At 37.4% G+C, this 22,614-nt stretch overlaps 1 protein-coding gene across 9 annotated transcripts in view; it reads left to right on the forward strand.

Annotated features, from left to right (window-relative positions):
* Window positions 1–19,641, forward strand: part of DISP1 (dispatched RND transporter family member 1) — a gene marked incomplete at its 3' end in the record, with an annotated part of 87,613 nt that extends 67,972 nt beyond the window's left edge. For all 9 annotated transcript variants that reach the window (XM_082755542.1, XM_082755537.1, XM_082755538.1 and 6 more), the window contains 6 exons: window positions 3,290–3,319; window positions 7,054–7,177; window positions 8,412–8,539; window positions 8,890–8,987; window positions 10,955–11,052; window positions 15,994–19,641. In XM_082755542.1, the coding sequence (XP_082611668.1) occupies window positions 3,290–3,319; window positions 7,054–7,177; window positions 8,412–8,539; window positions 8,890–8,987; window positions 10,955–11,052; window positions 15,994–19,641 (4,126 nt within the window). The remainder of the gene's footprint in view (window positions 1–3,289; window positions 3,320–7,053; window positions 7,178–8,411; window positions 8,540–8,889; window positions 8,988–10,954; window positions 11,053–15,993) is intronic.
* Between the last annotated feature and the right edge of the window lie 2,973 nt (window positions 19,642–22,614).

Raw genomic sequence — 22,614 nt, forward strand, 5'->3', positions numbered from 1 at the left:
TTGTGCTAAATAATTGCATGGTATTGTTGCTTGTGGTGAACTCCATTACGGCACAGATGAGAAAGAGACTTGCTTTCACAAGTAACTGAGCATATGTGGAAATGCAGATCTTAAAAAATAAAATGTAGAAATTCATCTTTGGGTCACTGTATTAACAGTAAATGTGTGGATATGTTCCCCTCTAATCTGGAAACCCAAAAAGCATATCTTGTAATTACAAAAATCTGTTTTCTGACTCTGTCGTTTTATCCCTTTCCGTGCAGGCGTGGAAGCACAGACTCAGTTAATGTTCTTCATTGGTGCTGAATTTGTCCGTGAAAGGTTTCCCTGTTTAAGCATTTCTCTTCATATAGAGTCCCATTACAACTCCCTCAAGGTTCAGGTTTAGTGGTTTCCAACCCCAATACCTACTTTCTTTTTGTCCGGTCTAGCTTCTGTTGAAAAAAGTTTGTTTTGTGGTTAAAGGTTTAGTTAGGATGATGAGAAGCCTCCTAAGCCTGCCACAGCTTCTCTTTCAGCCTCAGGCAACTTACTGTTGCAAAATCATTTCAGAAATCAGTTTGTTTGGGCTTCTGTGAATTTTGGTTTCTGACAAGTAAGCTGTTCTTCTCCTGGCACCAGGAGAACCAGAAAATTTTTTGGTATTAGTTGTTAGAATTAGTGTGTTCAGTATCTCTGAAATACAGATTAGTGCATGTCGGACTACAAACTAAGGGTTGGTGATACTTCATAAATTTAGCCTTAATTTCTGTGGCTAAACTTAAGAGAAAATTCTTGTCCATACACTTCCTCAAACTGAGTTACTATAACTGCAAATTGTGTATTCTGCTTTCCTTATCCCTTTCTCCAGCTTCCTCGTGGCTGCTAGGAGCAATTTGTATTACTCTGCTCCCTACGTTCGTGTTCCATTTAGCATCTCCACTACTTGGCAGGTTGGAGCAATTCCAGACAGCAGTGGGTTAGAACTGGTAGAAATCTGTTGTTGTTGTTTTAATTCTTATTTCTTATCAAAGTTAAATTTTCTCGAGGAAATACATATATATATATATGTATATATATATGTCATACATATATATATGTGTATACATACATATATATATGTGTGTGTGTATATATATATGTAATCATATATACTACATATATATGTAGTGTATATATATATATAATCATATATATTACATATATATATATGTAATCATAGAATCATTAAGGTTGGAAAAGACCTTCAAGACCATCTGGTCCAACCATCCTCCTACCACCTCTATCACCCACTAAACCATGTCCCTAAGCACCACGTCCAACCTTTCCTTGAAGACCTCCAGGGGCAGTGACTCCACCACCTCCCTGGGCAACCCGTCCCAGTGCCTGACTGCTCTTTCTGAGGAGAAATGTCTCCTCATTGCCAACCTGAACCTCCCCTGGCACAACTAGAGCGAATGGCCTCAAGTCCTACCGTTAGTTACCTGTGAGAAGAGGCCTGCCCCCAGTTCCCCACAGCTTCCTTTCAGGCAGTTGCAGAGAGCAATGAGATCTCCCCTGAGCCTCCTCTTCTCCAGAGCAAACACCCCCAGTTCCCCCAGCCACTCCTCACAGGCCTTGTGTTCCAGGCCCTTCACCAGCTTCATAGCCCTGCTCTGGACACGCTCCAGGGCCTCGATGTCCTTCTTGTAGTGAGGGGCCCAAAACTGAACACAGTGCTCGAGGTGCAGCCTCACCAGAGCAGAGTGCAGGGGGACGATCACCTCCCTGCTCCTGCTGGCTGCACCATTCCTGATACAGGCCAGGATCTTGATGAAATGTTACATCACAGTTGTATTTGTGCTATATTGCCTGAGATATACAATGAATGAGGATATAGAATAAAAGAGGGCTTAACATCAGTGTTACCTTTGCTAGTTTAACTTTTTCTTCCATCGTCTCTGCTGAAGAAAAGGATAACATGAATTGCAGAATTTATATTACTTTTTCAATTATATTTTCATCATACCTTTTGCTATCATGTTATTTTGCAACACTTTGAATGTATGTCTGAAGTGACCTCCTGCTGTGTTAGGAGCTGTTTTGCATGATCATATACTTCTTATTTGCTGTAACAGAGTGTAGAGTTGGAGGCTCAGTTTTATATGAATTATTTCCCCTTGACCCTTATAGTTGCTCTGAATTAGAAATAGCCTAAGCAGTACTGTCACCTAGCACAGGCATGGTAGTAGCTACCTCAGAGTGCTTATGTCAGAATGTTTATTCCCCTGGACTACAATTTCAACCCAATGTGACAAATCTTATTCCTCACATGATGGCAAATTTTGAGCACTGAATTCAGCTTTAAACTTGTGTGAAAACCTTTGGAGGATCCAAAGTTTGAGCTATTAATCCAGTGGTATGAAAATATGCAAATCTTCACTCTTTTGGAGACCACAGTGCAGAAGTACCAAGTGCCCTATTTTATGCAAGCAGCTGTTTCTTAAATTGTTCTCTATACTTTTTAAAGAAATAGTATTAAATATGGTCATGACGATAAAGCAAGTTCATAACTAAATCAGGCTATAGCATGGTTACATTTTCAGAGTGATTGTATGTCATGTTCATAGACAGGAAAATCTTGAAAGGACTTCATGGGAATTTTTAAAAGTGAAACATGTGCTGGACTTGCTGATCAATAGCTGACAAAATGAAGTGTTCACTGAATAGGTGCGAGTATGAATAATTTGCATTTGGGTTTGCAGTCTCCTCATCAAGTTGTTTATATTACATTTTTAATAAAAACAGAAACATGCATAGAAAAGTTATCTTATATAGGTACTTTTTGTCATGCTATTCTCTGTATTATGGTAAGACAAAAATTCTGGCCAAAATCATTTTCTGTAATGGAATTATGAAGGACAATTAAGAAGGTCCATGAATTGCAGTGTCAGAACATGGTGTTTTGGTTGTCCTTTCCCATCATATGCAAACTTTCTCATGATTTTTAATGGTACTGAATTTTTATCTCATTTATTTGGTCTTTTGTTGAAAACTGGAACAGCCTCTTAAATAGTAATCCCAAAAATCAGCTGCATAAAATTCCACTTTTGAAAACCCAGCTGTCTTTGTAGCTATAATTATTCTCTGAATTACATGTTTGCAAAGGCTCAATTGAGTATGATTGTATGCCTTCTAAAATAATTCATATTCTGAAACAGCTGATTTTTATCATTTAGTTGCTTATCCATGTATGAGAAAAATTAACCAAATTGGCATTTGCACATATATTTCATATATTTTCAATTACTCTTTTTTCCTCCTTTTCCAGGCCAGCCAGACCATTCAAGTTACCAAAAAGGTAAGGTATAATACCATCACTTGAGACATTTACAGAATCATAAAGACAGAAAGTGATCATAAAGTTGTTGTTCCCCATGCAAGAATGAGGTACATTTGAGAAAAATAGTAGGCCATCAAATTAAAAACATTTATATTGAAAGTATTTCTTCACACAGTGGGTAGTGGATTTCTGAAGCATTTAGGAGAACTGGTCTTCAACGGGTCCCTACATAAACATGGAAAGGTGTAGCCAGGGACATGCCCCTTGACATCTGTAATCAAACAGCTGTGGATCCGGTTGGAGCAGGAAGAGAATAGACCACAGAAAGTGGCCTAAGTAGGCTTTCCATAAATAGCTTCTTTGGGAGAGGCTTTTAGAGACAATATGCCAGGCCAGAATTTGAAAATTATGCAGACTGCTTTTCTGGCAAATATCTTATTGTAATTTTTACTACAGTCAATGCCATTCTTGTTCTATACATGTACACTGTCAGCAGAAGCTTAAAAACCCTGTGGCTTATTACTGTTCCGATGAAGGGTTATTCTGAGAAGTAGCTTGGTTGTGTCAGCGAGAATGATAACCTGACAGAAGAGTTCAGATAATTTCATCGTAGTGATCTTCACTGCTTCCTAAAACCAAAGCAGAAAACCCACACGATCAAGAATGCTGGGTTTGGACAGCATGTTCTCTGAGGAATGGCGGGATCTTAGAAAATAGTAGAGCAACTCACCTAAACTGTTCATGTATCAGTAATAGCAACAAGAAATCATTGCAAGTGAACATACGTTAAAAACATAATCCACCTGTAGAATTTATCTTCAGTAAAAAACAGGCTTGTTCACTGACTATCTAGTGTGAGTTGCATAAATCTGTGGTAATACGAGTGCAGTCACACAAACAGCCATTGCTCGTGATTATTTGTATTGAATTTGTATGTGATATGTTTCTGTCTCTCTATGTGAGACTGAGCAGTGGTTTAAACTGAGTATGTCTGCATATAAGTGCTGAACAGAAAAGCTTGACACTATCCAAGTTTTATGCTTTTGCTTAAAATGGAAGGGAAAGCAAAATGCTTTTTATTTTTTTCCTACTTTCTAAGAAAATGCCAGGAGTCTAGATCACCTTGGGGTAGAGTGCTTGAAACTAGTCTTTAGTGGTGCCAAAATGGTGAAATTAGCCTAGACTGAATTACGTATTGAATCTCCTGAGCATTTGTATTTGTTTAAAACATGAAGAAGAAATACTTTGTCATGTGTGTGAAATATCAGGAGGAAAGAAATTAGTGGAAACTGCACATATTTACAACCATTCTAACAACTAGATGGAAAGCAGTGAATGAGTGGTCTGAAAGATTTCAGTCAACATCATAGATACAAAGAATTCATCATGTAGTGCTTGAATACTTTGGAGGAGAAAAAAAAAAATCTAGTGTAGTAATGTCATAATATGCCTGGTTCATTTTGCAAGAGTATTTTTAATTAGGCATCAAAAAGCATGAGGCGTTACCGCGATATGGCAAAGTGCTAAGGTACATGCGTGGCACTAAGGATGTGCCTTCTGAATAGGAGTGATGCCTTAACTGAGGAATAGATTTGGAAGAGATTTTTCTCTTGGATTTGAAAATTATCAGACACAGAATCTAATTCAGGGCATTGGCTTTGCTGTAATTAGACTAATTTTCTGGCTTTTTAATGGGTGAAAGCTAAAGGAACTGCCATGTGTTTAGCCACTCAGAGGGAGACAACATCTGGGCTGCCTGTAGGCATCTTGGTTAGAACCAGAGCCCTCAGTGGCATCGAATTATGTTCAGATAAAATTAAAATGTAGCATGGTTAGGACTTTTTTAATGTTCCATCTCAGGTCAGCTTAGTTTATCTGAATTTCAGTGCATGTTGTCAGAAGCAGGACAGTTGTACAAGCGTAAGCAAACACTTGCTGTCTTCTGTATGTGACTTATTAACTTGCTAAACAATTCACCTAGGACACATTTTCTTTTGCTAGTGTCTGAAGGGCTGCTCAGGTGACAGTGAAAGCACAGAAACAACATGACAGAGGGGTATCTGGCTCCGGTGAACAGGAAAATAGAAATAAATTAGGTAGAATTTTATGACTTCAGAACAAATGTCTGTAATAACTAGTCAGTCTAGCACTTGGTGTTTATGAAAACATTTAATCCTATAAATAGGAAAATTCTATTAGGTCATTTACTTCCCTTCACTCCTACTTTGTACAATTGCTCATTTGGCAAGCTGCCCCCTTGTGATTCACTTTAATAAAAACTAATGCTTCGGATTGCTTTTCAAGCTTTTGCTAATTAACCTCTTGTGTGAGAATGTAAGAATTATTTCACATTTACCAAATGGGATATTGGGATACACCCAGTGCTTTGGACTCCCTTGCTCCTTAAAGCTGTGCTTTAGACCCCTGCAGCATACTGACTTCCACATGCTACAGAAAGTCAGCAATGAGCTTGCTCGCTGCTGTTGATACACTTAGAAAAATGGGAAGCTTTTGCTGGAGTGAGGAGCTGGCCATTACATCCCATCTTAGGAGTGGGATGGAAAATTTCTCTAGAGCAGATGATCAAATTGTGATTAGGGTTGGCCTAAAACTGAAAAAGAAACAATCTTTTAAGATAGTAATGTAATAATAGTAGGTGGTAGAATAATCTAGCTGTGCTATAAACTTGCTTTCATGTTACATTGCAGCCAAGTTGAGGAGGAAATGGGGTATAAATCTTCTTGATCAATATTTAGTGTGTACAGAGACAATCAGTGCAGAATGATTCATAGCCTACAATTCTTTTTTTAAATGCCTTTTAAACTTTGTGGGACTCTCAGTACGCTTTGATCCCCAGATTAGACAATGTTACTCTTGAAATATAAGCTGTATGAGTTCAACTCTTCACTTGAAGAAAAAATGTTAAGGAATTAAGGTTTCTGGGTTTTGTTTTCTTTCCTGATACCTTTTGTCAACTTAACAGAAATAAAAATATCTTCCAAAAATAATGAAAATTAGATTTGGTTGTAAAACCGTTGCACTCTCAAAGTTGAGAACGTACTGGGAGTTAAAGTCCAAGGGTACATGTTATTCTAGAAGACTAAAACATTAATGCTGATTAGCTTGTGTCATGTTGCAACTCCCTTTCATCTTTGAATTTAAAACAGATTTCATGGATAGTTAGAATATAGGTTTTGAGTATAGTTTTTTAAATGGTAGTTTTAAATATAGAGGAAATGTTTTCTTTTGCATTCTGCTTAAAAATCTGTTTTTCCTCTGATATTTTTTCTTAAAAAAGCTTAAACTTTCAAAGAAGAAATTGATGTTTTCTATCCTGAGTTTTTAAACAAAACATTCATTTTCTAGTGGTCCCGAACAAGGATAATATCCATGCCAGAAATTAAGTGTAATGCTAAGGAAGAAATACTAATCTCAAAAATTTGTATTTAGACTTAGAGGTTTCATTTCACATATGTTTGGTTTTCATTTTTAATATAAAAATGTTACATAAATGATTCCTATGGCAGTTTAAATTCCTAACGGGTACTGAACAACAGAAATATCTATTTCAGTAGCCCATAATTAATCACCTCTGTAGCAGTATAAATAAAATCTAAGATAAAGACTGCATTTCCTGGGTCTGATGTGAAGAGCTTTTTTATATATGAGTAGAGTGCTTCAGGAGGGAGGAGGTTTGTTTGTGCATGACTTTCTTTTATGTAACATATTTTTCTCTGCTTCTCTCCATATAGCTATGCTGCGCTGATAGCTGACTGGCCCGTGGTGGTCCTGGGCATGTGTACTGTGTTAATAGTGGTGTGTGCACTGGTTGGAATATTAGTTCCAGATCTTCCAGATTTCTCTGATCCGTTGCTGGTAAGCGAATAGTAGTCACTTGTACTGTCCAGTAAGTATTTTTGGCTTGATGTTATTTCAATATTAGCGGTAAACAGTGGATGCAAGTACAGCAACTGATATATTCCCCTGACACTTAATGTGCCTGAAAAGATTCCCTGTACTTTGAATCTTGTTGGGAACCAATTTCCATTGAGTTTCCATCAGCAGTAAGCTTGCAAAATCAAGCTTTGTCTAATAGATCCCTGAAAGAAATTAAATGTTAAAGAGCCTAAATAATATTAAAAGTATTAGATTTTGACATTGGTAACAAAGAGTGATAACAAAGATGCAGTTGCCATCAGTGTGTGTTATCCATGAGTTTCAGTTAGTTCTGCATGTTGTCATTTGAATCTCATGTGCCTCACAACAGAACTGCTGTACATTGAATAATGTAAATTCATCCCAGTTTTAGATGTACAGCACAGTACAACACAGACCATACGTTCTAAATCAAGTTTCAAGGAGCGAGGGCCAGAATCCATTAAAGGAAAGGGTATTCTAAGTGCCTTCTGGGGATGAAATGATATCCATATTGAAAGACTGAAAGTAATCTATATCAGATTCTGTTAAATACTGTGCTCATTTCTTATTTTTCTTCAGCTATTTTACCCATGAGTAGCTTTATGGAAAAAATACATTTTTTTCCATCCTCAAATATGATTATACTACTCCTGTAATTTATTGTTAGTTGTATTTTAGTAGCATGTATCTGTACATATCCATATGGAATGGCTGTTTTCTGAAAACAGTCAAGTTATTCTAATTATATTTCAAAGTCACTTTTGAAATGGAAGACCTGCGTAGTTTTTAGGGAAATATGTATATTTGAAAGTTTTTAATCGTAAATACCATCTAAAAACAAGATGATAAAGATCATAAAAATCAGTAAAGAGTTGTAATTAAGATACAGAAGAGGACATTACAGAATACCCTTACTCTGAAAAGTAAGTTGAACATTTAGTAGACTAAATAATCACCATTTCTTGGGGAGGTAAGTAATATGTGCAAGAATTTGTAATCCCTTGTCAGTTTATATAGTTGGTCATTATTGTGTCAAACTGGCCTGTCATAAAGCATTTTACATTTAGAGCAGATTCCCAGAGTAACTATGCTTCATAATGAAAATTATGCATCACTTTGGTCATGTTTCCACTTTCCTGTTTGAGCTAAACAATGAAAAGTATTAATGGAATTTTATAATACTCTTTCTTAGGGTTTTGAACCAAGAGGGACAGCAATAGGACAGAGACTGGTTACATGGAACAATATGGTGAAAAACACAGGGTACAAAGCAACGCTTGCAAATTATCCTTTTAAATATGCAGATGAGCAAGCTAAAAGGTAAGAATTTGTATTAAAGATTCATTTTATTCTATTATGTTTTTTTGTGTGTACATAGCACTTGCTCTAATACCCACTGAATTTACTGTATATAGTGTCAGTGGTTTCAATACATATTGGATCTAGTCATCTACAATTTTCAAGGACCTAGATAATTCCCATGGTAAGATTTTTGAAATATTGTGTCAACCTTTGAAGTCTCTAATAACAAAAAATGCAGTGAATGTTTCAGTTCCTGAATAAAGAGGTCACACTGTAATAGAAGAGCTACTGAGATGTGCAACTTGTTTGGATACGTCTTTTAACAGTTTCTTTGGGAAAGTAAGTTAAAGACATTTATTCCATTTCAGTCATCAAGATGACAGATGGTCGGATGATCACTACGAAAGAGAAAAGAGGCAAGCAGAATGGAACTTTCACAAGGATACCTTTTTCTGTGATATTCCAAGTAAGTGGAGAAATGATGTAAGGAGAATAAGCTTCTGACAGTTGAATCATTTCTGAGCTCTTCTGTCTATTGTATACCTGATTAGGAAAATATGTTTGCTTATCGTATTCATGATAAATACCTTCTTTATGTGTGCAGAAGCCTTTGAAGTTATTGGGCTAAAATTTTATATTCTATTGGTTCTTCCTAGGAAGCAATTACATCCTTAAAGTGGTCCCATTTCCTGTAAAGATATCCTGTTGTTGATAATGCTGTAATCACTGTAAGAGCAGTGTTTTATGTATGCCTATAGACATAGCACTTAACTCACATTGGGGAAGAAGTTGTGTTTTGTCTGTGCCATCAACTCTAAAAAAACACCTAAAACAAATTACTTTTCCTCTAGATGTTTATATGAGACTCTTTCCTAAAAGACATCCACAGGTCATATCCTGCCCAGAATTTAGGCTGTTTGTAGAAACAAAACAAAACCAAAAGATCACAAAACCAATCAAAAATCACACAAATTCTTAAAGTAGTAAAGGCTTTTGAAAACATTTAAATTAAACTGGAGGACAAAGAAGTCTTTATTGAACTTTTTACAAAGCATATGACAAAACATTGTCATCTAGATCTCACCTTTATTCAAAGAATGCCTACTTGGGCTCTGTTGCTGTTACTTGTATATGTCAGGATTGACAACAGAGCACAAAAATATAGTTATGAAATTATTTGTTTATATTATTGACCTGAGAGAGAGAGAGCAATGAGCAGTAAAAATGGGTGAAAACCAGATTTATTTATTTTTCAATTACACTGAGGTTTTACATGTAAAGTGAGACAATATGAACAATGTCATCATTGTGAGCAGAACCAAATTAGACTGAAAAGTTATTTCATAAGGAAGAGGAAATGTATTAGAAACACTACTGAGCATTAACTACAGCTTGAAGCAGAATTAACTCCTGCCAGCTATTTCTGTATAGTCTCATTCTTTCCATTACTGTTCCTGCATAGTCTCAGTTGTGTCAGTCGTGAAGGAATTGTGCTTCTATGGGAGTTTCCAGTTTTTTATGTAAAGAAAACAGTTGTTTTCCTCTTGACCCATATTGGTCGTTGGTATCCTTCTATGTCTGCTCAAGGATCAGCAGATCCTTGATCCTAAAGCACAGCCAGAGATCATAAGGCACTACCACTGAGTCTTTTCATTGCAGTTCTGTGAAGGGCAACAACTCTGCATATTCTCAGCAGTGGGAAAAAATCAGCCTTTTGTTTTTGGAAATACTATAATTAAGTGATAAGGTTTCTTAACCGAAGGTACCATATATTGTTCCTCAGCACCATATATATGTCCATGTATATACGTTTCCCTTGTCATCTATGCATAAAGGACTTCTGCCACTAAGTAATGATTTCTTTTCCTAAAAGCTGTCTTCTAATAAATACAATTTAATTTTTATTTTAAGCGGTATGTATCTAAACTGTAGAATTATTTAAAATGGCCTTACAGATAACACAATTTCCACTGCAGTCATTTGCTTCTAAAGCAAAAAGTCTTATAGAAACATCTTTATAATTATTATTTATATTCCCGAATGTCTTACTAAATCAGCCTTTGATTTCTGTTATCTATGCACTGCCATTATGCTGTGCCAAGAATTTCATAGTTTGCTGATTAGATCTTCTGTTGTTGGATTTTGTTTGTTTGTTTGTCATAGTTCAGAAGATAGCTTGCTCGAATAGTAGTGTGTAGAGCTTCTAAGTGGTATATAATATTTAAGATGCCATATTTATTATCAGCACTTTAAGGAAACTGAAACTTTCATGTGGATTAAGTCTTACAGATAAATATATTATCTTGAAAAGGAGGTGGATTCCCATAACCTGAAAAAGAATTCATTGGCATCATTGGAATGGTGGGATTTTACATCAGTATTTGATGTCAGACACAACCAAATAGTCCATAAACCATCCTTCTGTAATTTCAGGTGATCGCTATTCACGAGTGGTGTTTACATCAACAGAAGGAGAGAATTTATGGAATTTGAATGCAATTAAGTCAATGTGCAATGTAGATAACTTGAGGGTAAGTAGAGATGTTGTACCATTATTTAATATGCAGATAGAAAGTGTTTATTTGAGCTTTATTTTGCTGCTGATTGTCATCCAGCAGTATATGAGAGCATTTGACATTGTTCACATCTTTGTAAAATTGTCAGTTTGTGTACAGAGGAAGCTATCAAACGATCTCTACAATTAGATTATACAGAGGAATTTGGTTTTGCTACTAATGCCATCCAGAATGGGGTGGAGGAAGATTACTTTAGAAGTTTCTGTGCAGGAAGGACTATCATAACCTTTTCTGTGTTTCCTCTTAGAGTATTATTCCATGGATTTTCGTTCTTCTTTCCCATAAATTATTCCTCAAATCCTTATAGTATATGCAGCCAGTGGGTCACTCAGATTTATGGGGTCAAAAGAAAAGACATCGGCATCTGGACATCAAAGAACATGGATACAGTAGCTAGAAATATAGCCCAGTTAATTACCTCTTGATACTGATACTGTAATAATAGTTTTCTCTTTAAATTTAGAAAGAGGACAAAGATATTTTGGACTTGTCTGTCTGGCTCCATTGTAATTTTTCTTGGGCAGTATAAGTACGGCTTTTCTTGTACTTAGTGCCTTGCATAGCCAAAATAACTATTGTAACAACCAAGTTCAGAGGCTACCATAGCTTCTGTTAACATGTGTTAGAAAATAATTTAGCATGCTGATTTAAATTAATGTCTGGTTTCAACTGATAGAAGTTAACTGACACAGGCTGAAATAAAGTAAGCATTCAGGTGATATATTTGTAAAATGTAAGTGTCATTGCTGGATATGAGTACATTTTTTTCTTTGAACTGCTGAGTAACTATAAATTTTGGTGATTTCATATGGAAATTAAGCAATAAGTTTTTCTTCTGTTAATAATAATGCATTGATTTCCTGGTAAGATACTATTTTTTTTTCCTCCAGAACAAAAATAATAACAATTAATATACCAGATTTCTTCAATGAGGAATACTTATTAATACTTATTATTAATTTATGATTGCACCTCAGACAACTGTCTTAATTCAGCAAATTTCCCAAACTGTTTTCACTAATAGCTAGCATTTGTCTGCTTAAAATGTAGAGCTGTAGTGAAATGTTGTATAATGAACCTCCCTACAAGTCTGCTGACATGCATTTTGTTCTGGTTGGCCTCTGTTATCGTAAGCGGTTTTTGTCCTCACATGCTTGTGAAATATTCTTTATTTCCCCATCAGAGATCATTGCACTACCAGGATGGTTCGTGTGATTAGCCATTATCTCTTTTGGTCGGAATGAGCCAGGAGAAGAAAGTGTAATACTTAAATTAGTCCAGCTCCATTTTTGAATAATTTGAGCTAGGGAGTAATCAGATGGCTGGTTCAGTCAGGAGTTATAGTTGAGAATAACCTTCTGCAAGGGTGAAAATTGAGAGTTAGGGAGGAGATGCTAATCTTTGTGTTTCACTGTAGAAGTTCAGTCACAGCTGATGCAGGCAAATTGCAGATGATAGAGATCATTGCAAAACACTGCTGTCTGAATAAAAAATAATATATCTGTGTAAGAAAATAAAGACAGTTAATTACCTCTGAAAAATACTGTTTTAATGCTCTCATTACTTCTGATGACTTTTTGCCTCCCTATACACATACTTCTATAGTAAAATGTTATTTCAAGTATGGCTTTACATTCTGAAGGAAGCATGAAAGTAAAAAACCAAGCACCACACATCTTGACTCCATGAAAGTAGCTCATCCTTCAGAATAAGAACACCTGAGAAAATAAAATATTGTCTGCTCCAGCCACATCCAGAATGATGTAAATTTTGTAACGAGTATTTTTTGCAGATAATGTTTCTATGGATCTTTGTTGTAATTTATGTATTTACTTGAGAATAATCAGGCACATCATCTGAGGACAGTAGTAGTGCAGCATGATAGTGGCATGGTCTTTTAGCTAGGTAGTTGATAAAATAAACTGATATGGTTAGGTGTTTTAATTATTGCTGGTCTATATATGTAAATGTGTAATAAAAATAAGAGACTTGGGATTGAGAAAAGCCTGAAGCTTTTTTATTTTTTTTTAATGCTTGCTACTTACAAGTAACATTTCTAAACAATTCTAGCAACTTCTGAGCATTTCTAACACTTTTTAGAACTCAAATGAAGTGCTGACATAAGTCCCACTTCTAAATGTGAAGTTCAGCTAACAACCAGTCTCTAGAGAGGAGGCTGACTTGCACTGTAGCTATCAGAAGAAATTGACACTTCCCATGGCCTTCCAGTCTTACCAAATCTCCTCTGGCTGTAGTCAGTTTTGCTATTGAATTCATCACTGTTGAGGGTCAAAATTCTGTTTCTGTTCAAATTAGTGGCAAAATTTTCTGTATTCCAATATTGGACAGTGGTTTCTGGAAATGTGAACCTTAGTGTTTATGTAATTTTTGAATGATAAGTGGGATTTCAGCACCACATAGTATTTGCTTTTAATATGAGCTAACAATATATCCCATGTGATAATTGTATTCCCATCTGCTTGTATCTACTTTAACTGTATATTTTACTGACAGTCAGGGGCTTCATTGTACAGCTGCTCAGCATATAATCTTCATGGAAATACTATATACAAAATAGCTGTAAGAAACGTAACTACTTGAATGAGAAGAGCCCTTTCTTTCACCTGGTAATTGCAGGATGTTTTTCCTATAAACCATAAACAGTTATTTTATAAACTTCAAAGACTATAAATTATCTCCTCAGACTGCTTCCCCCAAAACATGTATTTGCGATTTCCGTCACTGCATATATCCATTTGGGCAGATCTGCCTACAGACGCAGCATGTGCGCAGGTTGCACTGCTTGGTTTCTTTAGTTGTTCCAAAATAAATGGAAGTCTTGCCAGTGGCAGACCAAGTTTGGCAACAGCAAAATGGCCTTCGCGATACCTTTGGATCGCTAACAAAGCCCAGTGCTACAATATATTAACATTTTACATAGTGTTTTAATAAGCTATCCCAAGCTAAATTTTGCATTTTAATTTCTCATTTCCAGCTGCCAGCTCATGTTACTTTATCTTTGGCAGCAGTTACTTTACCGGTGAATGTTTATGGCCTGCAGCAAGTGTTGAAGAACAGCATATAACCCTCATTGTCCTGTTTTGAACTCGAGTATGCAGAGAAGACAATACAATCCTTTCCTACCAATTTGCCTGCCTGACCCAAGGGTTTGCCTATTATATCCTCATAAGATAAACCTGGAGGTGTGCCATGAAAAACACAGATAGGCTATTCCAGTGCTTCCTTTTATTTAATAGGTTGTTCAGTTTTTCCTGTGTTTGCATGTGTGAGTGTTTTTATCTGGAAACAATCAAATGTGAATTATCCTGGTTTTTTGGAATGCCAGTTTGTTATTGTTCAGAAATTGGTTGACAAAATTAAGTCCATATTAGAGCTTTTATAACTGTCATGAGAATCCCCAAGTGCAAGGTTTTGTCTGCATTATAAATGATGGCTAATAATAAACCCATGCAATTTTGTTAGAAAAGCAAAGTAGTATGTTTTGAATTGAGGTGATCTAAAATATACATGGTTAATTATTTCTGGTCCCAGTCCTGTAAACTCTTTAGCAAATAGCTTTAGTAACTTTATTAAAATGTGTTCATTATAGGCAACTTGATTAAGACTGAAATTTTACATATATCTAAGTATTTGAAGGATTAATTCTAATTTAGCACATACAACAAGCCAGAAAGTTTTGTGTAGCAACAGACATGAAAATTTTAAGACTTAAATTCCCTCTGCTGGATAAAGAATGAGTTTTACCAACTTGAAAAAATTTCCATGATCTAACATTGTTACTTAGCAGTTTCAATTTTACTTAAAGATGCTTTAATTTTGCCAAAAGCGTCGTATGGCAGTTTAGTTAAGTCCTGCACTTAGTAGTTTCAACTAAATCTGGCATATTCTTAAAGTGAAAGAAGGCTATCCACATACCAGATTAACACTCATTTAGCTATTAGCTAAGGAGATTCCTTAACCAAAATGTTAAAATTGCTATTGTTTTCATAAAGCTCTGGTAGAAGTTCCATGGCATGGGGCATTTACTTGAGCTGACAACAGAGGTTCCCCTCACTGTGACCTAGCTCTATGCCTTGTCTGCATTTGCCACTGCTGCCTGGTTGTTCCTGTAACTTCTCTGGCCTTCCTGCTGCATCTTTCTCTGTTCCTTCACTCTTGTGCTGACCCATGGGACTTCTTCCCATGGTGGGTGCAATGTTTAGAGGCACGACTGCCATCTCTGTGCAACAGCGCTTATTTTATGGGGCTTCATGCCACAGATGAATTATGTTGCGCCTTGGAAATCCCTGCATGACTTGGACAAGCGATGCTTAAGCAGCAGCATGCTGACCTGTTTGGGAGAAATGTCTGTCGGCTCTATGAGAGCAAGAAAAAACTCAAAAGTGAGGATTGTAGAAGATAGGTCAGGCAATGGTAGTCATTGTAAAAGCTGTCATGTCTTTTCTTCTGGATCATAAATCCCTGCTTCTGCTAGGAACATCAGTGTGTGATTGAAAGCAGAATGAAGCTTTGTTAAGGTATAGCTGATGGTCTCTTTTCAGGACTATAGTATGAGAAAATAGAAGAGAATTAACTGTCCTCAGTCTGGAAAAAAGACATCTTCAAACAATAGAAATACAGTATTCTTAACTCTTCTGCCAAATCTGTGCTGCGTCAGCAAGTCAGAACACTGAATTACTGCTGGTTCAGTCTGGTGTATATAGGAGGACGCTGATCAAAACCAATGCATGCAGAAATAGGAATTTAAAATGTTAACAGGAAAGGACTGTAAACTGAATTTTTATCACTTAAGGATTTTTTTGTGTGTCTGAGTGTTTCTAAAAATTCAGATTGTTACTTTAAAATGAATTTTTGTCTCTGCCTGTTTTTATACAGATCAGATCCCATTCCCAGTTTGGCGATCTCTGCCAGAGAGCCACTGCTGCTTCGTGCTGTCCCAGCTGGACTCTGGGCAACTATATTGCCATTCTAAACAACAGGTCATCGTGTCAAAAAATTGTAGAACGAGATGTCTCTCACACCCTAAAGCTGCTTCGCACATGTGCCAAATACTACTACAATGGGACCCTGGGGCCGGACTGCTGGGATATGAATGCCAAAAGGAAGGACCAACTCAAGTGTACAAACGTGCCTCGCAAATGTACCAAGTACAATGCTGTTTACCAGATCCTTCACTATCTAGTGGACAAGGATTTCCTAAGCCCAAAGACAGCTGACTATGTCTTACCAGCTTTAAAATATAGCATGCTCTTCTCTCCAACTGAGAAAGGAGAAAGCATGATGAGTATTTACCTAGACAACTTCGAGAACTGGAACTCTTCTGATGGTGTAACAACTGTCACAGGGATTGAGTTTGGAATAAAACATAGTTTGTTTCAAGATTACCTATTGATGGATACTGTGTATCCTGCCATAGCCATTGTAATTGTTTTATTAGTTATGTGTGTATACACAAAGTCCATGTTTATCACGCTAATGACTATGTTTGCAATAATTAGTTCCTTGATTGTTTCTTATTTTCTCTATCGGGTAGTATTTAATTTTGAGTTCTTTCCATTCATGAATCTCACAGCATTAATTATTCTTGTTGGGATCGGAGCGGATGATGCTTTTGTATTATGTGATGTTTGGAACTACACAAAATTTGATAAACCTCATGCTGGAACTTCTGAGACAGTGAGCATCACATTGCAGCACGCTGCTCTTTCCATGTTTGTCACCAGTTTTACTACCGCTGCTGCCTTCTATGCTAATTATGTCAGCAATATCACAGCAATCAGATGTTTTGGTGTTTATGCCGGCACTGCCATATTGGTAAATTATGTTCTGATGGTTACCTGGCTACCTGCTGTAGTTGTATTACATGAACGGTATCTTCTCAATATTTTCAGTTGCTTTAAAAAACCTCAGCAGAGGGTGTACAACAACAAAAACTGCTGGACAGTGTTGTGCCAAATGTTCCACAAGATTATTTTTGCAGTCTCAGAAGCATCCAGGATATTTTTTGAAAAAGTTTTGCCATGCATTGTTATCAAATTCCGTTACATTTGGCTTTTTTGGTTCCTTGCCTTAACAATCGGTGGAGCATATATTGTGTGTGTAAATCCAAAGATGAAACTGCCGTCATTGGAGCTCTCTGAGTTTCAGGTATTTAGGTCTTCTCACCCATTTGAACGATATGATGCAGAATACAAAAAACTTTTTATGTTTGAACGTGTCCACCACGGAGAGGAGCTCCACATGCCTATTACAGTAATCTGGGGTGTCATTCCTGAAGATAATGGTGACCCTTTAAATCCTAAAAGTAAAGGAAAGCTGCAGCTAGATAGCAGTTTTAATATTGCTAGCCCCGCTTCACAGGTTTGGATTTTGCGCTTCTGTCAGAAGTTAAGAAATCAAACATTCTTTTATCAGACTGAAGAACAAGACTTCACAAGCTGTTTTATTGAAACATTTAAGCAGTGGATGGAAAATCAGGACTGTGATGAGCCATCTCTTTACCCTTGCTGCAGCCACTGGAGCTTTCCATACAAACAAGAAGTTTTTGAGTTATGCATCAAGAGAGCTATAATGGAGCTAGAAAGAAGCACAGGGTACCATTTAGATAGCAAAACCCCGGGGCCTCGCTTCGACCTTAATGACACCATCAGGGCAGTGGTGCTGGAGTTCCAAAGCACCTACCTCTTCACCCTGGCTTATGAGAAAATGCATCAGTTCTACAAAGAGGTTGACTCATGGATTTCAAATGAGCTTAGTTCTGCTCCTGAAGGCCTTAGCAATGGTTGGTTTGTGAGCAATTTAGAATTTTATGATCTTCAGGACAGTCTTTCTGATGGTACTCTTATCGCCATGGGTCTTTCAGTTGCTGTTGCATTTAGTGTAATGCTTCTTACAACTTGGAATATAATTATAAGCCTTTATGCAATAGTTTCAATAGCTGGAACTATTTTTGTCACTGTAGGTTCTCTGGTTCTTCTTGGATGGGAGCTGAATGTGCTAGAATCTGTCACTATTTCAGTGGCTGTTGGCTTATCAGTAGACTTTGCTGTTCATTATGGAGTGGCTTATCGCCTTGCTCCTGACCCTGACCGAGAGGGAAAAGTGATTTTTTCTTTAAGCCGTATGGGTTCTGCTATTGCAATGGCTGCATTGACAACATTTGTAGCTGGAGCAATGATGATGCCCTCCACAGTGTTGGCATACACGCAGCTTGGCACTTTCATGATGCTTATAATGTGCATTAGTTGGGCTTTTGCAACGTTCTTCTTCCAGTGTATGTGCCGATGCCTTGGACCTCAGGGCACTTGTGGCCAAATCCCGCTACCAAAAAAACTGCGGTGTAATGCCTTCTCTCAGACCCTTTCAGGAGCTCAAGGAGGCAGAGGTCAAAATAAATCGCATCCCATTAGCAAGTATCAGCTGGACTCCAGAAGTCAAAAACCAGAAATGGAGCATGAACACTATGAGCTTGAGCCGCTGGCATCACAAGCGGGTATCTGTAACCCTGCAGAGAAAGTGACATATGAGGAAACTCATATTTGCTCAGAACTCTTCGGTAGCATGCCCCCAAACACCTGTATGCCTATGCATTCGGTATATAATAGTGAAGTGAGCAAAAGCATAAAAAACGTTGCTGGTTCAGCTGTGTTACAGTCATCTATCGACCAACATGCTCTATGCCCAATTTTCTCTCAAAACAGGCAGTGCAGCTGTCCAGATCCGTATCAACAAGTAGCAGTCAAGTGGAGTCCACACTCCTGTCAACAGCTAAGTGATCCCTTCTGTTACCAGTGCTCTTCTTCACCTGGAACTGTACAGCTCCCAAACCCTGTGGGTCCCATAAATGCTTTACAGCAGGCTGCTGAAGGTTATGTGCACCCAGTCCAGCATGTCCTCCACTGCAATTGCCTCCAAGGAAGGCTCAAAAGGACGATGACGCAGAACTCGCTGCCTAAAAATTTTTTCCTCCAGTCAGTGCAACAGCTTCAGGCACAACAGAGAATAAACGGGACAGATTCACACGCTCACCAAAACCCCGAGGAAAACATGAGAACAGTTCCAAAGGTAATGAGTTCCTCGCAATTTCTCTGCCGCAGTGTAGGTCCCCTCTTTGTGCATTGCTCTGAATGTGAGAACAGTGTATCCAACAACCACAAGGGGTTCTGCCAGAAGACAGACAAGTGTGATGAAAAGGGCGGCACAGAAGCAAACGGGGTTGAAAGCAAGAAAGCCTCTATGTCAAAGCAGAAAAAGAAAGCTGAGAGCAAGATGATAGATCAGCATTCTTTGCAGAATGACCAGGTTTTGAATGCTGACCAAAATGATGAAAACCACGTGCTGAATAGGTCAGTGGGAGAGGCTCACTGTGAAGGTTGCCATGAAAATTCACACTGTTGTAGCAAGGCTGTGACAGTGAAGTGCAATTCTGTTGATTGTCAAATGCCAAACATCGAAGCCAATGTGCCTCCTATGTTAATGCGCCCAGAACTTTCCAATGAAAGTTTGTTAATAAAAACACTATAATAAATCTTTAATTTGGCCACTGTATCCTTCTTATAGAAGTAATTTTAAAACATTAAACAAGAAAGTCCTGAGTAAATATGAATTAAAATTTGAATCTTGGAATGAAAAATATATATTTTATAGAAGAGTAACCTTTATATATTTCATAAAGGCATTACATGTCGTAAAGCCTGATGTTGTCTAGATTTTTTCTCCATATAAACCATCTCCAGAATATAAAGTATTGCAAATAAACTCTTCCTTTGCTGAAGAGGTCAATAACATTTGGGATCAAGCATGGTTGCCGCTTTTTTTAAGTGCATTTCCCTTATTCTGTTGTTGTCTTACAGGCTTTTGTTCAGACCATTGTGCGAACCTTGAACAACGGCAGGGCTGTAACTGTTCATTCAGGATTGGAGCAGTGAAGCGTGTTTTGGGAATATTTTTAACTATTAATCCTATCCAAATCCTAACAAAAATAAACTCTTGTGGAGGTCAGCTGTGCTCTCACTGCCATTGTTATGAATCTATGTATATAGTGCAGTAAAACATTTTAAACCGCCCTTTCTGCCAGTTACTCTCTAGACCTACTATTAAATACTAGAGAATACGGGTGGAAACAACAGTAAGTGAAAGTTATTTACATCTCAATGATGACGAGAGATGAATAATTCATGTATATGACATATGTAACATCAGGAGTTATAAAAATGGGCATAAAGTGCCTTGTAATACCGTGCTTATTCCCACAAAGCATATAAATGAGAAGTAATACTGTAGAGAAAGGCATAGTTAAAGCATGTGTTCCAGGCTTACTCTCAGTAGTATCAGACAAAGTCAGTTTAGAAGGCTCAAATGCATAAAGTAAAACATCAAGCTCTGAGTTTTGCTTACCCAGAGAAGTTCCAAGATGTAGTTAGAAATATTGGTCTAAACCCTGTTACTAAGAAAATAGATTTCAGACACTGTATCTGTCATTTGAGTAAACACTGTAGTTAGATCCCATTTGGTCATGGAGATGCTAGCTGGTCTACATCATCATTCAGAGAAACTGAATTTGAGAGGTGGAACTGTATAGTATATCATAATTGGTATGTACCCTCGTGCCGAAACTGTGTAATGGTTCGGTTATGCTGATTGTGTTAATTTATGTGACATAGATATCAGAAGATAGATTTCATAGAGTGTTGTGATATCATATACTTGGTGTGTTACGAATCACTGGAGGAAAAGCCTGGCTTTTTCTGTTCTGATGTTCATAGTGAAGGGACATAGAAGATGACTATCAAACCACTTCGGTTTGTCTGAGGGTAGTGATGTTACTGCTTCTACATGTATATCTCAGTGACTGGAAGAGGGTAAAAGCTTGAACTCTACAGAAAAAGCTAAACTGATTTTACGTGGTTTAAGTAGAGTAGCATTCTTTCCTAGGTATATAATGAAATATTTTTTAGGTCTTTTAAAACTCCTAACTGAATTTAGAGCCAGATTCCTTCTAAATGCTTGTAACGAGAGCAAGTTGAGGATTTCTGTGCACCTCAGAGGCCTTTAATTATCAAGAGCTAAGACTTGCAGTGCTAGTAATCTAAAGAAAATGAAGAGGTTAAGAAATAAACTGTGCTGCTGCCATGCATTATTATCCAACTTTCTCTTTAACCATTGCACCTGACCAAGTGCAATTGCTGTGAGGGGTGTATGTAACATGCTGGGCAATAAATCCGTTAGACAACAGTAAGCCCCAAATAAACCAGTGTTTTGATAGTTTAATTGACCTTCAGTCAGACCTTTCCAAAGCAGTGTGTAACACTCACGTAGTGCCTGTCACATCAGCTGTTACTCACAGCTGTGCCTTTGAGACATGGGCCTTAGGGACATCCCAGCTAATACCTCTACAGAACATGGGACAGTTTGAGCTAGGGAGCTCAAAGTTGAGATTTATTCTGGGTGAGCTCTCCATAACAGCGTTCTGCATAAGGAGATCCCTTCCTATGGCTTATATTAATAAATGCTTTTATAATGGTGAGGTAAGCAATGAAGGTTAATGTTGTATTTTCATTATAATTTATAGGTTCTTAAAAGTTGATATAGTTAAAAAATAATAGGGGCAGATAAGGAGTTGTGATGTACTCTTAGAAGAGCTTAAAATGAGCTAGTGTACTTGGCTAATGAACATTATCACTGTTGTATTTGTCTTCTTTTACATTGCCATTGCCTCCCTACTAACCTCTTTATCTTTCGAAATCACATAGCTGGACAAGAAGCAACCAATGAAGTAGAGCAAGTTGAATAATTGTTTGTGTGTGTGTGTGCACGTGTCATCTCTGTCCATTCATGCACAGACTCAAAATTCAAGCCAGCACAAGACTCTTGGAGAATGGTATAGAAGAGAAGAGAAGCTGGTTCCAGTGAAGGCTAGTGATGTTATGTATTACCCTATACCCGGAAACTCATGAGAGAAAAAAAATAATTAAGTTTTTATAGGTTTTATGAGCAAGCAAGGATAGGTGGGATCCTGTTCCACTGCATGCAAGCTTAGCAAAGAGCACTGTATCCTGCTACAACATGCCTTTTTAAGAGTTGCCAAAGATTGCCAAGTCCCAAGTGAAGCTAATGAGCTTTGGGCACTATAATTTCCAGGATTTGATTTGCTGTTGCTGGGATTTCACAGTGCATCTGGATGTGCATGCGGTGTGGCCCAAGTGTGGTCATGCTTCTCTTGCAGCCTGCTCACTTGGGGTAAGGGTGCTGCCAGGTCACTACCTAGCATATCCTCCATGAAGCTACTTAACATATTAGACACAATAGTTGTTTTTGTTGACCTTAGTGTCTGTGTTTCAGGTTACAATAACATTTATAGTATGGGTGATAGGCTGATTAGTTTAACAACAACAACAACAAAAGATATGGTAATTTAAAGTAAGCCCTTTAAAATATTACACCATAGTCAAAATCACTCTGAACGCAGCAACTTCATACAAAGTGTTTGTAGATGGG

The sequence above is a fragment of the Aythya marila genome, assembly GCF_965140915.1.
Source record: "Aythya marila genome assembly, chromosome: 3".
In the NCBI taxonomy this organism is placed as follows: domain Eukaryota; kingdom Metazoa; phylum Chordata; class Aves; order Anseriformes; family Anatidae; genus Aythya; species Aythya marila.